Below are 13,564 nucleotides of genomic sequence, written 5' to 3'. Positions count from 1 at the left end.
GGCTTCGGTGGGCAGGAAATTCTATGCATTGATTACCATATGGGTGAAAAAGTATCTCCTGTTTTCTGCATGATATTGTGGCTCTAGGTTGAAGCTATTGCTCCTTGTGGAAATTATATTTTGTATTTTAAAGAAGTGATCTGGATTAATAGCATCCAACTTGTTCATCATTTTAGAAGTCTTAATATGAATAGCCCTGTTATGTCTGGTCTGCAGGATTGTTAGTCTAGTAGCCCTCAGCTGTTCCATGAGGGCTACTAGACTAAGTCAGTCAGTCTAATAGTTTGACTTTGTTCTGTAGCTACTGTCACCGTACAAAATCTTTTTCAGTGTTTCCAGGGCAAATACTGTACTGTATATCTTTTTGAAGGTGAAGTTTCCAAGCTTGAATATTGTAGTGCAGATGGAGGCACACAAAAAATTTTTTTTTAGCTGAATAGCCACTTTCTTTTCCTGGAAGTCTTAAGTTCCTTTGGTTATTCCTAAAGTTTGGCCAATTTTATTTATTTATTTATTTATTTATTTATTTATTTATTTATTTTATTTATTATGCAGAACATACTTACCGAGCCACTTTTAACGACTTGTGCAGCATTTTCAGGTGTATTTTTCTTTCTTGTGTTCTGAAAGGGTCATGTTGTTGTTATAATCATGTGTATGTTTTGTTCTACATATGAGGACTCGTATTTTTCGACACTGGAGAGTATTTGCAATTTGTGGTGTAAATCCTATTGCAAAACCTGAGTAGTTGTGCACACCACATGAGTAGTTTTGTACACTGTATGGCTAGTTGTTCTTGGGTTATGTACACCATTGGTTAGTTGTTCTTGGGTTATGTACACCATTGGTTAGTTGTTCTTGGGTTGTGTACACCATTGGTTAGTTGTTCTTGGGTTATGTACACCATTGGTTAGTTGTTCTTGGGTTATGTACACCATTGGTTAGTTGTTCTTGGGTTATGTACACCATTGGTTAGTTGTTCTTGGGTTGTGTACACCATTGGTTAGTTGTTCTTGGGTTGTGTACATCATTGGTTAGTTGTTCTTGGGTTGTGTACACTATATAGGGAGCCGGTCAGTCGAGCGGACAGCACACTGGAATTGTGATCCTGTGGTCCCGGGTTCGATCCCGGGCGCCGGCGAGAAACAATGGGCAGAGTTTCTTTCACCCTATGCCCCTGTTACTTAGCAGTAAAATAGGTACCTGGGTGTTAGTCAGCTGTCATGGGATGCTTCCTGGGGGTGGAAGCCTGGTCGAGGACCGGGCCGCGGGGACACTAAAACCCCGAAACCATCTCAAGATAACTATATGAGTAGTTGTTCTTGGGTTGTGTTCACAACATTGGTAGTTTAGCTATGCACACCACATAAATAATTGTTCAAATAATTGTTCTTGGGTTTTGTACACTGTATGAGTACTGTAGTTGTTCCTGGATTTTATACGCTATGTAATGAATATTGTTATTCGTGTGAATACAGTTCTTGAAATTGCTACAATGCATGTCCAATACCTTCCATTGTACCCTCACACTAACTGGGTTTCGGGCAAATTGTACACACAACAATATGACAAAATTTTTGACAAAAAATTACAAAAAAAAAAGTCTTTATTAAACCATACATATTTTTAGGTTATGATGTATTATATTGGGTTTTATTGAGAAGGGGTTGGGTTGGGTTAGGTTGGGTTGGGTTGGATAAAGTTTGATATGTTTTAACAATTTTGATCGTTAACGACGCGGTATGGGGTAAAAAATTTAGTAGATGAATGCTCGTTAATAATGCAGTATGGCGTCAAAAATATAAAAAATTTGGCCTACTTTTGCACTGCAGGAGCTAGTGCAGCTAGCTGCAGGAGGGGTGCGCCACGGTTTTGGACATTATATGCATATACTCCTGTAGGGAATTTTATTACGAATACATTGATACCAAAATGAAAGACCTAGGACGAGAATTCAGGCAACAAAGTTGAAAAAGAGTATACACATTTTATTGCTCTTGATGAGTGCTCAACGGGGTAACATGCTGTCACTTTCTCTGTTTGCTGTGGGTGGTACACCGGGCTTTTGGACTATATGTACATATACTCCTGTAGGGAATTCTATTGTGAACATAATGATACCAAAATGAAAGACCTAGGACGAGAAATGAGGTGACCAAAGTGAAAAGAGTGTTCACATTTTATTGCTCTTGCACGCTCCCGGGGTAACATGCTCTCACTTTCTCTGTTTGTTGCGGATGGTACACCGGAATTTTGAACTTTATATGCCTTTAGTCTTGTAGAGAATTCTATTGCAAACACATTGATACCAAATTGAAAAACCTAGGATGAGAATTCAGATGACAAAGTTGTAAAGAGTACTGGAATACATTTTTCGGTATTACCGCGCGCTCCTGTGGAATGCCAGGCGCACCTTGAGGTGGTGTGTGGCACATTCTTGCCCAAAACGCGAAAGGGTTAAAACTTGCTTGTACACAAGATGTTCACCATGTGACTTGTATCCCACTAAAACTGGCACAATTTTTTGCAGGGAGATACAATCTTGCAAATTTTGAAGGGATTAAGAAATAATAATATTTCATGTTTAAAATATACATAGGAACATGTTAAAGTGATTACTTAGCAGGTACAGAAATTGTATATTATACAAACCCACTAATTATGCACTGCATTTCAGACATAACATAAAATTTAGTTAATTGAAAGAGGACATATTATTGTGTTTTTTTTTAGGTTGTTATTTGCAAAACTTGTTTAAAAAGCATTTCTTACATAAGATAGTGTTTGTTTTGGTTCTTTCTCACATTTTGAGGGAAATGTGTACAAACAGTGTGCTTATTCAATTTGAGAATATGCAGCAGAGTTTGTTATGTTTAAAGTTGGCAATTTGATTTTTATATTTTAATTAAAGTACGGTGATGCCTCCATATATGAATTTAATCCGTTCCCAGAGACAGGTTGTAACTTGAAAATTCGTAACTCGAAACGAATTTACCCATAAGAAATACAGTAATGTAAATTGAATTAATCCGTTGCACACTCCCAAAAATATTAACTTCCAAATACATTTCATACATAATACACACACATTTTGTACTATAGTATGTACAAGTTATAGCTTAACCTTTATTGATTATTCTTGTTGGTGTATGGAAGATGGTGAGGAGGGGGGAGGAGAAGAGGTGTTACTGGTTGGAGGGGGAGCCCCCTTCCATTATAACATCAGGCAGAAGAAAGTTCTGCCTGATGTTATAATGGCAGACTTCTCATAATTCATGACTTCTCTGAGGTTCTCTCTCCTACATTTTGCCTGCATACCACTAGGACCTGGTTGTGGCTTACTGCTTGCTTGTCTCACTAAGAATTTGTCTAAAGACATTTGTCTTTCCCTACATTTAATACTTGTCTGTAGTGCGACATTACATTGTCATTTAAAAGGTCAATGCAACAGCCTGCTACAGCTTAATCTGGGTTTTTTTAGTTATTTTTTTGAGTTGAGTTTTTCAACAAAAATTTGCAGTTCTTCCCATACTTCACACATTTTCTTAATGAGAAGGGACATCCTCTGCTGCCTCTACTCACAACTATTTTTGTAGGTTGAACTTTACCGCTGACTTTCTTGGGACCCATGGTGTGATATATAATAATTACTTTTATGTTCAAATAACAAAAAAGCATAAAAACAATGAAATTCTTTACAAAGAATTCAAGCGTGATCATCACTAAGCGGGCGGCTCTGATAAACTGAGGCAGGGTTGAATCAAATTTTCTGGCGAAATTGGGGTCGTAACTCAAAAAATTTGTAAGTCGAGGTTCCACTGTATTGTGAAAAGTCTCTGCTGTGCCATGTGCCATCAGACCAGATGTTGGGGAAGTTCTCCAGTGTTTTCATCTCGCCTGTATAGTCACATGTACACATGTCCTTCCCTCCATCCTATCCCAGATCCTTGCTCTCATATCCCAGCTCCTTATCCTCATACCCCAGATCATTTGTCTTCATATCTCCTCTTATCCCAGATCATTGTCCTTGTATCCCAGATCCTTTGCCCTCATATCCCAGCTCCTTGTCCACATATGCCTTCAAAGTGTTACATAGTTATGGTGGCTTAGTACATTCTCATAAGTGCCTGCCTTAACTTATAAACACATTATACTATAAATGTTTAGTGTGGCTGTATATTATACACAATATACTGTGTAATTAATCACTTGTACACTAAACTGTATCAGTACAGTGTACAGCCAGAAATGTTCAGCGTACTCGGGACCTCCTTAAATATATACCTTTATGAAGCAAATAAACAACCACTGTGCCATGGTGCTCTCTATATTTTTAAATAATTTTTGTTTGTTATATAAATATATCTTCATTTGATCAGGGGTCCGTTGGAAGAAAGGAAATGGTGTATAAATTGTATTTGTTGATTTTCTTTGTGACTATAATATGGAAATGTGAAAATATTGAAGTTCATTCATGAAGATTGGCAACATTTTACTTTCCATTGCAAAAGAAGTTGGATCTGAAATTCTTGACTGAACTTATTCATTTCTGTAAAATGCTTAATATTCTGAACATTGGATATGCTTACAATATACAATACTTAAACAATTTCACTAAAAATTTCCAAAATTCAAAGCAATTTTATATACTTGTACTGTATTTTTTAAATCACAAATAGACAAATTCTTGTATTTGTTTTAGTTAAAAAAAAAAAAAAATTCTGGGGAGCCCCTTCAGCTCCCTGGAGCTTACTAGGCTGATATGCTAATGTCAGACTTTAGCATCAGTCATGTATCTGGAGTTCTTATGGGCCTACTGGGGACCACGAGCCAGAACCTGGCCCCCCCCCTCTAGAGAGGCAAGGGGAGCAATGGCCTATAGAAACCCCCATGTGATTGGAAGCATTCTATGTCTGCTATCGACTGGGTTAGGCACCCAGAAAGGTAGGCGTCCCAAAACAAACCCCTATTCTGGTGAAAATTGCAACCAAAAGCCGAACGAGTGGATAGAACTCCCCTAACAAAAACGAGCAAACTAGATGACGTCACCCGTCGTCGCGCTGCTGTCTATGCAGCTCCCTCCTTCCCGGGAGGGGGAAGGGGTAGCTCCAGACCCATCGCGCCGGTGATCCACACCCCAGTTCTTGAGGCTGATGCTACTGTATCAGCTCAGTTGTGTGCTCTGACTCCAGTCTTTTTGTGGCGCTGTGCCTTGTGTGTCGGCTGTACTCCAGGGTGCGAGAGCCAGGAGTTATTCTTCAGTAATCAGGCTGCATGCACCTAGGGTTCCCTTCCCTAGGTGCCTTGTAAGTACAGGTACTGCCCTTGGAGCTTGGGGTTACCTTCCACAAGTTCCTCGGGGTCTGCCTCTGTGGGTCCATTTTACTGCTCGGTTTCTCGGCCGCTCTTTGGATACTTGGGAATTTTGTCTCCCCTAGTTAACCTTAGGGTAAGAGGCAGTTTTTGCACTGGTAGGGGCACAGGGTGCTGTGCAGCTAGTTGTCACCTATCACAGCGGCTGGCTCTGTTCCTTGAGGTACATTGTCCTCTTGCGGGGTTTTATTTTTCTTTTTGTTTTTGCCTTGGTGGGGGGTTCTGCCCTATTTGCCACTGGTGTTTGGCCTCATCCTGATACTTGGTGGTGCCCCCTGCTTGGTCCCCGTGAGTGTACACATCCCTGGGGTTTAGCTTTAGACAGTTTGTTTGGTAGTTTTGGGCGCCGGTTAGTAGTACCCTGCCTGGGTTTACCTGAGCGTGAGTCCTCTTCAAGTAAACGCTCAGGACCCTGGGAATCCCCTAGGGAACGCGTGGGTCCGATGGATGTGACCCCGGGTCCCCCCCTCACTTCGTGCGAGTTTGAGGGTTGTTCGGTCCCCTTGCCTCAGGGCGACCCTCACTGTTTTTGCCTCCGTCACGCAGCCTGTTCGGTCATTGACACTTTCGACCCTGAGTCCTGTGAGTATTGTTGCTTGCTGGTGACTCAATTTACCCAATCTGTGGCTGATCATCTTTGGGTACAGGCTGCGCAGGCGTTGCATTCTAGGTTTTGTTTGTTGCAACGCGCTCTGTTGGTTACTCACCCAGATGCCCCGCGGCTGCCCCGTTTTGCCTATAGGGACCTGGACTTGGAGGTGGGGGTTGCTTCGACCCTGGTTCAGTCTGCACCTACTAGTTCTTCCCCTTCTATTGTTCGTTCTGGTCCCCTTCCCCTGCTTCCGGCCCCGAAATGTCTGAGGGGTTTCAGAGTCAGGGCAGGGGGTTAGTTGGTCTTGAAACTCGGGCAGCCTGGGGGGATGCCCCTTCCGGTGTGGCGACGGAGGCATTCGAGTCTCCTCCCCCAGCCGAAGCCTCTGGGTCTGACCAGTGGGCCTCCTTCTATCCGGCTTCTACGGCTGCGCCGGCCTTGTCTGATGGGGTCAGTGCTTGGGGGGAGGACTCGGCCTCGGGTCCTGCGAAGGAGGACCCTGGGGCTGGGGAGGGGCTGACTTGGGGGCCTTGGGCCCCGCTGGACCCCGCCTGGGTTTCTCTGCCCTCTGAGCAGGGCTTACTGTTACAAGGAGTGGGGTTTTCTTTTCCCCCCCTCTGCGTACGAGTTGGACTGGGTGTCTGCCCCTCCCCTGATTCGGTTCCGTGTTCCCCGGGTGCTTTGGTTCCGTCTTTCAGGAGGTTTTCGGCTTATCGCATCCAACCTGCTGCAGTGTGGGCGGCCCATGCAGCAAATCTCCTGCGTGACCCGGATTATGCCTCGGTAATGGATCCCTCGGCTTTCAGGTTTGGGACTTCGTTCCCTTCCTGGCTTCGTTACGAGGTTCCGGAGTTGTCCTGGATGGCGGATTGTCCTGTCTGTGCCTTGGAGGCTTGGCACTTGTTCTGCCGTTCCCACACGCTTGAGTGGCGGGAGGTTTCGACGGTGCTTCAGGTTTTCCTGGGGGGTGACCTTGAGCACCTCAATGACTGCTTGTTTGCTCCTGCCCTTTCCCGGGATGTTGGTGTCGTTCAGCTCCATGTGCAGGTTCCCTCCCTTTCGGCGGCACAGGTGGCGGAGGACTTGCGCAATCGAGGCCTTTTGGTTGTGGCCTTGCGCTTCTTTTCCCTCCTGGAGCTGTCTTCTGACTGGCTCACGGAGGATGTGGGGTGCTTGGAGCTGTTCCTGGGTCTGGCGCCTTGGCCTCGGTGGCTCGCTCGTTGGTTTCCTTTCTGAAGCTTTTCGCCCCGATCTTGCGGGATACGGTTGCTCTGTTTTATGCTTCCCAGCTCTTGTGATGGCAGACGGTGCTTGCCTCCTATGTGGAATCTGCTTGGGCCTTGGCTCTTAGGATGTCTTCCTCTTTTTGTCCTTTCTTGTTTGAGGCTTCCGCCGTTGCACAGTATATACAGGCTGCTTCGGCTTCTTGCCATCCTATGTCGGACTTGCTGGTTCTCCGGGGGTCCCGTGGTGGGCCTTCCCGGAAGGGTCATGCCAAGGCTCGGGATTCCTCTTGTAGTGGTAGGCCGCTGGTGTCGGGTTTGGGTTTGGTTCCTCCTTTGGACTCACTTTCGTCTGGTCGGCGCGGTGTTCTCTCTGTGCGAGGTTCTGGGTCTCGTAAAGGGCGCCGGCACTTTTGCGGTTCGGCCCATTGACGGGACGATGGGGGGAAAGCTTGCTCTGTTCCCTCACGCCTGATCCCATGATTTGTGGGCGTTTCGGGGCATTTCGCACGGCCTTCGGTGGCGTTGGGTGGCCCCCCTTCCCCTGCAGGGGGGTTCGGGGCTGGCAGGGCAGGCTTCTTCCCCTACGCTGTCAAGTTGTCTTGGAGTGGGTTCGCTTGGGCATGGTCGAAACGACGACATCCCTCAGATGGGTTATCCGTCTATTTCCACTACGCAGACCTGCGGTTCATTTTGGACTTGTCCCGTCTGAACCCTTGGGTTCATTGCCCCTCCTTTCGGATGACCACGCTGTCCCAGGCTCGGCTCCTATTGGGAGTCGGGCGCTTGGATGGTGTCCCCGGACCTGCGGTACGCTTATTGGCACGTCCCGATTCATCTGGGGTTCAGGGACTGGCTTGGTTTTGTTGTGGGGCTACATGCTTACCGCTTTCGTTGTCTCCCATTCGGTTTGACCCCTGGCACCTCGTGTTTTCACGCACCTCACGTGGGTCGTGGTGACCCGTCTGTGTCTGTTAAGTGTTCGGGTGTTGGCCTACCTTCGACGACTGGCTGGTTTGGGCTCCCAGCCAGTCCACTTGTTTGCTGGATAGGGATCTGGTTCTTTATCAGCTCGCCGGGTTCGGGTTCTTGGTGAACTGGAGGAAGTCCCATCTGGTTCCTCCCAGGTTCGGATCTGGCTGGGCCTTGTGTGGAACTCTCGGACGGCTTCCTTGTCTCTTCCTCCGGAGTCTCTCCTGCGGCTGCGGTTCGGTATGTGCCTGTGCCTGGGGGGCTCCTGGGTCACCTGACGGTTGCTCGAGGGTCTGTGCGGGAGCCTGAACTTCGCGATGCTGGTCTACCCGCCGGTTCGGGTTTGGCTTTGTTGGCTGTTCTGGTTCCTTCAGGGACGTCCCTTCCGGCTCTCTCGTGATCGCTGGGTTCGGACCCCGGGGGCTTTGCATCGGTTGCTGCATCGGCTTCCTCTTCAGGTTTTTCGGGGTTTTGTGCCTTGGCGCCTATCCGAGCCATTGCTCGATGTGTTCACGGACGCGTTGTCTCTAGGCTAGGGCTCTGTGACCAGTGCTCACCAAGCCGGCCAGGGACGGTAGGGTCCATCCTTCTGTCGAGCCCACAGTACTATGAGGGAGTTTGCGGCGGTGTGGTTTGCTCTTCGGAGGCTTCGAATCACCCATGGGTCGACGATCCGGCTGCATTCGGACGGCTCCCTGGTGGTTCATTGTCTGAACCGAGGGGGTTCGATGCGGTCCTTGGCTCTTTGGTGCTGGTCGCTTCGGGTGAATCGTCTGCTATGTCTGGTTTGGCTCTCCTGGCAGTTCACATGCGGGTAGTGTCCAACGTCTTGGCTGACGGCCTGTCTCGTATCGTTCCCCTCTCCACAAAATGGACGGTCGACGCCGACTCCTTCTGTTGGCTTTGCCAGATGTTTGGACGCCATGAGGTGGACCTCTTCGCGTCGGGGTGGTCGCGGCACCTTCCCCTGTATGTGGCGCCTTTTCCCAAATGCGAGGTCGTCGGGGTCGACACCTTTCAGCAGGACTGGTCGAGGTTTAGGTTCCTGTACCTCTTTCCCCTGGTTCAGCGGTTGCTCCAGGTCCTGACTCACTTGGAGACTTACCAGGGGAGAGTTGTCCTCTTGGCCCCTTGGTGCCCAGCCCAGCCGTGGTTTCAGGCGCTGCTAGCTCAGTGTCCGAACCCGGAGGTTTTTCCCCGGCTCCACCTCTTCCAGCAGATTGGATCGGTACGTCACGTGGATGGTTCGATCTTCTCCTCGAGTCTTCGTGTATGGTATTTTTGACATAAGTTTATCATCATATCTATGATGATCAGGTGGCTTCCTTATTAGTGTCCCACCTGCATGCTTCGTCTCGGCGGCAGTATGAAGTTTCCTGGCGTTCCTTCCGATTCTTCTTATGTCTTCGTCATTGTACTTCTCTTTCTGTTAGGGTTATCTTGAGGTTATCTTGAGATGATTTCGGGGCTTTTAGTGTCCCCGCGGCCCGGTCCTCGACCAGGCCTCCACCCCCAGGAAGCAGCCCGTGACAGCTGACTAACTCCCAGGTACCTATTTACTGCTAGGTAACAGGGGCATTCAGGGTGAAAGAAACTTTGCCCATTTGTTTCTGCCTCGTGCGGGAATCGAACCCGCGCCACAGAATTACGAGTCCTGCGCGCTATCCACCAGGCTACAAGGCCCCTGGTGGTGTCCTTTTTCTCTTGGTTGTTCCAGGACCGTCTCCTTTATGCCTAACACTGTCGCCTTGTATTGTGCGGCTCTGGCGGAGCCGCTTCAGCTTCCTTTCGGTATTGATGTCACGTCTGCTTTGTTTCACCTCTGGCCTGCTCATGCGCCACCTGAGCCGTCCTGGTCTTTGAACAGAGTGCTCTCTTTTCTTTCTTCCCCTCGTTTTGTTGTGGCCCCTTCGGTTCCGGATTGTTTTTCGAAGGCTCTTTTTCTGTTGGCATTGGCCTCTGAGGGTAGGGTTGGTGAGCTTCATGCTCTCCTCCGGCACAGAAGTTTCTGCTCCTTCGGTCAGGAAGATCGGTTTGTTTGTTTGCAGCCTTCTCCTTCTTTTCTGGCGAAGAATGAGACTGCTGCTTTCTGGAGGGGTTCCTGGGTTGTTGTTGCTTGGTTGGTTAGGTTTGGTGGTGCATCATGTTTTATGTCCGGTTGCGGCTCTCCGCCGTTATTTGCGCGTCACGGCTTCTGTATCCGTGGATGTGCTTTGGGTTGATCTGGTTTCCCTCTTTCCCTATTCAAGGGTGCGGGTCTCCCAGGTTGTCAGCAGGGTTAGTCAGCATGCGGTCTATCCCCGTGCCCATGACGTCCTCAAGTTCGTGGCTCTTGCCGCCGTCTTTGGGAATATGTCCTGGGCTGAAATTCGGGCGCGGGGATTTTGGCGGTCGAACAGGGTCCTGGTTGCTCGTTACCATGTAAACATTCCTGGACCCGGGTCGGGCCTGGACCTATGTCGCTTTGGGTCGACGGATGCAGCCAGTTGTCTCGACTTCGGGTTGAGGAGTGAGCAGCAACCACCTCTCGGGTAAGTCCCTATTCTTTTTCTCTGTGGGTTGTTAGCTCCGGGGAGCCATAGGGGCTCTCCCCAGAAAACCAGCGTTGAATGTAATGAAACCCCATTTTCTGGGCGAGTCCCCAGAGGGTCCCCGGCATCTCTCCCTCCCTTCAGTCGGCGTTTTTTTCGCGGGTTTTGACATCTAGCCTCAGAACTGGGGTGTGGATCGCCGGTGTGGTGGGTCTGTTGCTACCCCCTTCCCCCTTCCGGGGAGAGGGGAGGTGCCCAGACAGCGGCGCGGCGACAGGTAACATCATACTAGTTTGCTCGTTTTTGTTTGGGGAGTTTTATCCATTCGTTCGTCTTTTGGTTGCAATTTTCACCAGAATAGGGGTTTGTTTTGGGACGCCTACCTTTCTGGGTGCTTAACCCGGTCGATGGCAGACATAGAATGCTTCCAGTCACATGGGGGTTTCTATAGGCCATTGCTCCCCTTGCCTCTCTAGAGGGGGGGCCAGGTTCTGGCTCGTGGTCTCCAGAAGGCCCGTAAGAACTCCATACACATAACTGATGCCAAAGTCTGACATTAGCATATCAGCCTAGTAAGCTCCGGGGAGCCTCCAGAACTCGCCCAGAAAATGGTGTTTCATTACATTTAACGTTGGTTTTTGAGCAAGGGGTTAGTGAAGGGTTATTAGTTCTGCAATGATACAACTTCACTACTGCTTTTAATGTTTATAATTTGGAACAGTGTTTTACGAATTGTGGACTATCCTCCTTCCTCTCTCACTCCTGACACAGCTCTCGTGCCTTGCAGATAACTGGGGAGGAGTTAACTCCGCTGGGTGGCGTCATCAGAAGAGAGGGAGGAAGGGGAAGGTCTGTCAGGCGGATATACAAACATGAGGCAACTCGTTGCAAACCTGTAAAAACTACGTACAAGAACAAGACTCACGTGTGTCATTTATGCCTGCTGGAGTTTGATTACGCTCAGGAGTTTAGGGATCACATAAAGACCCACGGAAGCTACGAGTGTGCAGTGTGTGGAAAAGTGATTGCTAAACAGGGAATGTTAACTCAACATTATGCTAAATTTCATGGACTAAAATTAAACCCAGATACTCATCATGTTTGCTGGATATGTGGAAAAAAGTATAAGTCGAAGCCAGCAGTTACTTATCACATTAATACTGCCCATAATGATGCCAAACTGAAATGTGATGTTTGCGGGAAAAGCTTTGGCCATTCAAAGAACCTAAAGGCCCATGTAAAACGCCACGGGGAGAAAGAAGTAGCTTGCGATAAATGCCCCTCCAGGTTTTATACGACCTCTGAATTGGGATATCATTACAATGCGGTTCACCAAAATGCAAGATGCTGGAAATGTGAAAATTGTGGGAAGGAGTTCAGTCGATCTAGTATTTACCTGAATCATATAGAAAAGCATAAGCCGAAGAGATTCGAATGTACTATTTGTTTCAGAATGTTCCGGCGAAAAGCACATATCGAAGCACACATAAAACAGCATGCCAACTCAGGCTCTGACTCTGATTTAAACCCCAAGGACAAAATAAAGAAGTACTTTCGATGTAATGAATGCGGTGCTTTGTTTGAAAATGAAGATAAGCAAAAGGATCACCACTGTGGTGATCGTGTCAAACTCATTAAGCAGTATGTTTGTGTAGGATGCAATGTTTCTTTCCCTTCCCAGGAGGACTTAAATAACCATGTTTGTGGTCAAAATTCAGCTCATATTTTGGTTCAGTCTGAAACCATTGCCGAAGATGTTCAGATATACACAGAACCAGACAATTTTGAGCCTGGTTCAATTGGTATTAACACCGAAGAGTGGGATGCATGTTATGTTGTACTTGGATGAACAGAAACTTGTTTTTGCTTCATACAGTGTTTACAGTCAATGTTACCCATCATTTAATATGGCTTTCACTGTGCTGCTTTTGTTAAACATGATGCTTTCTTAAATTTAAACATTTGGAAAAAGTACAATACAGTACAGTATGACCATACTGTCAATTGTATGTGCCCTCTGAGTTTTGGAGTGGACAGGCCAGGCCATCTGTATTTAAACATTATACACACTCAGATATAAACAAAATACAATAGCCATCATATGATTATTTAATAAGCCTAAATTATAACTAGTTATAATGAATTAGTTGCAATGTTTCTAAATGTGGTACATACAGTGCACTATATTCATTATTTCTTATATGTACTGTATATGCAGGGCATCAAGGTAGCCTTCTGAAATACAGAGAAAATTTTAATGACTGAATACTGTTTTCACTTTTAAAAAACCATTGAACTTTTAAGTACACAATGAATTCACAAGAACTTCATCGATCTGTGAGAAAATCTTGAAGCCGTACAATAGGATCGAACCTGCATTCCTAAACTCCCAAGGTACGCGCACCATCGTGGTCTTGTCGGTAGTGCATGTGATCGAGGAATTCAGGAATGTGGGGTTCAATCCCAAAATGTAGCTTCAATTTTTCTCTTAAGAAAATCATCATCATAATTAAGACTGTTGTCTTATTAATCATTAAGACTTGTTGTTGTTAAAACATTAAAGTTTGTTTATATATATTGCAAAAAAAAAAATTATTCACTATATAGTTTAGATGTTCAACTAATATATTTTGATTAACTGATTTATTAAAATATGTTTTGTACCGGTAATTGATAAAATATTACTAAAATGGTTACCTCTGATGGCGCCTTGAGCTAAGCAGGCCACTACCACAGGGTGCCACAGAGGGACCCATCAGTAAGAGGAGATTTATTACATTCAGTGCTGGGTTTATTGGCACTGTATGCTAATATTGAAGTACAATATAACACAGGCATGAAAGATTAATAAACAGGTTTTCCATGGTGTTGTC

The 13,564-nt window shown here is 46.5% G+C and overlaps 1 protein-coding gene across 9 annotated transcripts in view; it reads left to right on the top strand.

Moving 5' to 3' along the window:
- The window catches only part of LOC123765779 (zinc finger protein 436), a 72,427-nt gene that overhangs the window by 25,822 nt on the left and 33,041 nt on the right, over window positions 1-13,564 (top strand). Inside the window, exon 9 of one of the 9 annotated variants that reach the window (XM_069337105.1) lies at window positions 11,479-13,554. The exons of the other annotated variants lie outside the window; for them this stretch is intronic. Within the exon in view, the coding sequence (XP_069193206.1) occupies window positions 11,479-12,540 (1,062 nt within the window). The 3' untranslated portion in view covers window positions 12,541-13,554. Of the gene's footprint in view, window positions 1-11,478; window positions 13,555-13,564 lie in introns of those variants that run through there. 9 annotated transcript variants of the gene reach the window in all.

The sequence above is a fragment of the Procambarus clarkii genome, chromosome 37 (genome assembly GCF_040958095.1).
Source record: "Procambarus clarkii isolate CNS0578487 chromosome 37, FALCON_Pclarkii_2.0, whole genome shotgun sequence".
NCBI classification, from domain to species: Eukaryota; Metazoa; Arthropoda; class Malacostraca; order Decapoda; family Cambaridae; genus Procambarus; species Procambarus clarkii.
The sequence above is the reverse complement of the archived record's forward strand: the minus strand, read 5'-3'. Positions and strand labels throughout refer to the sequence as shown.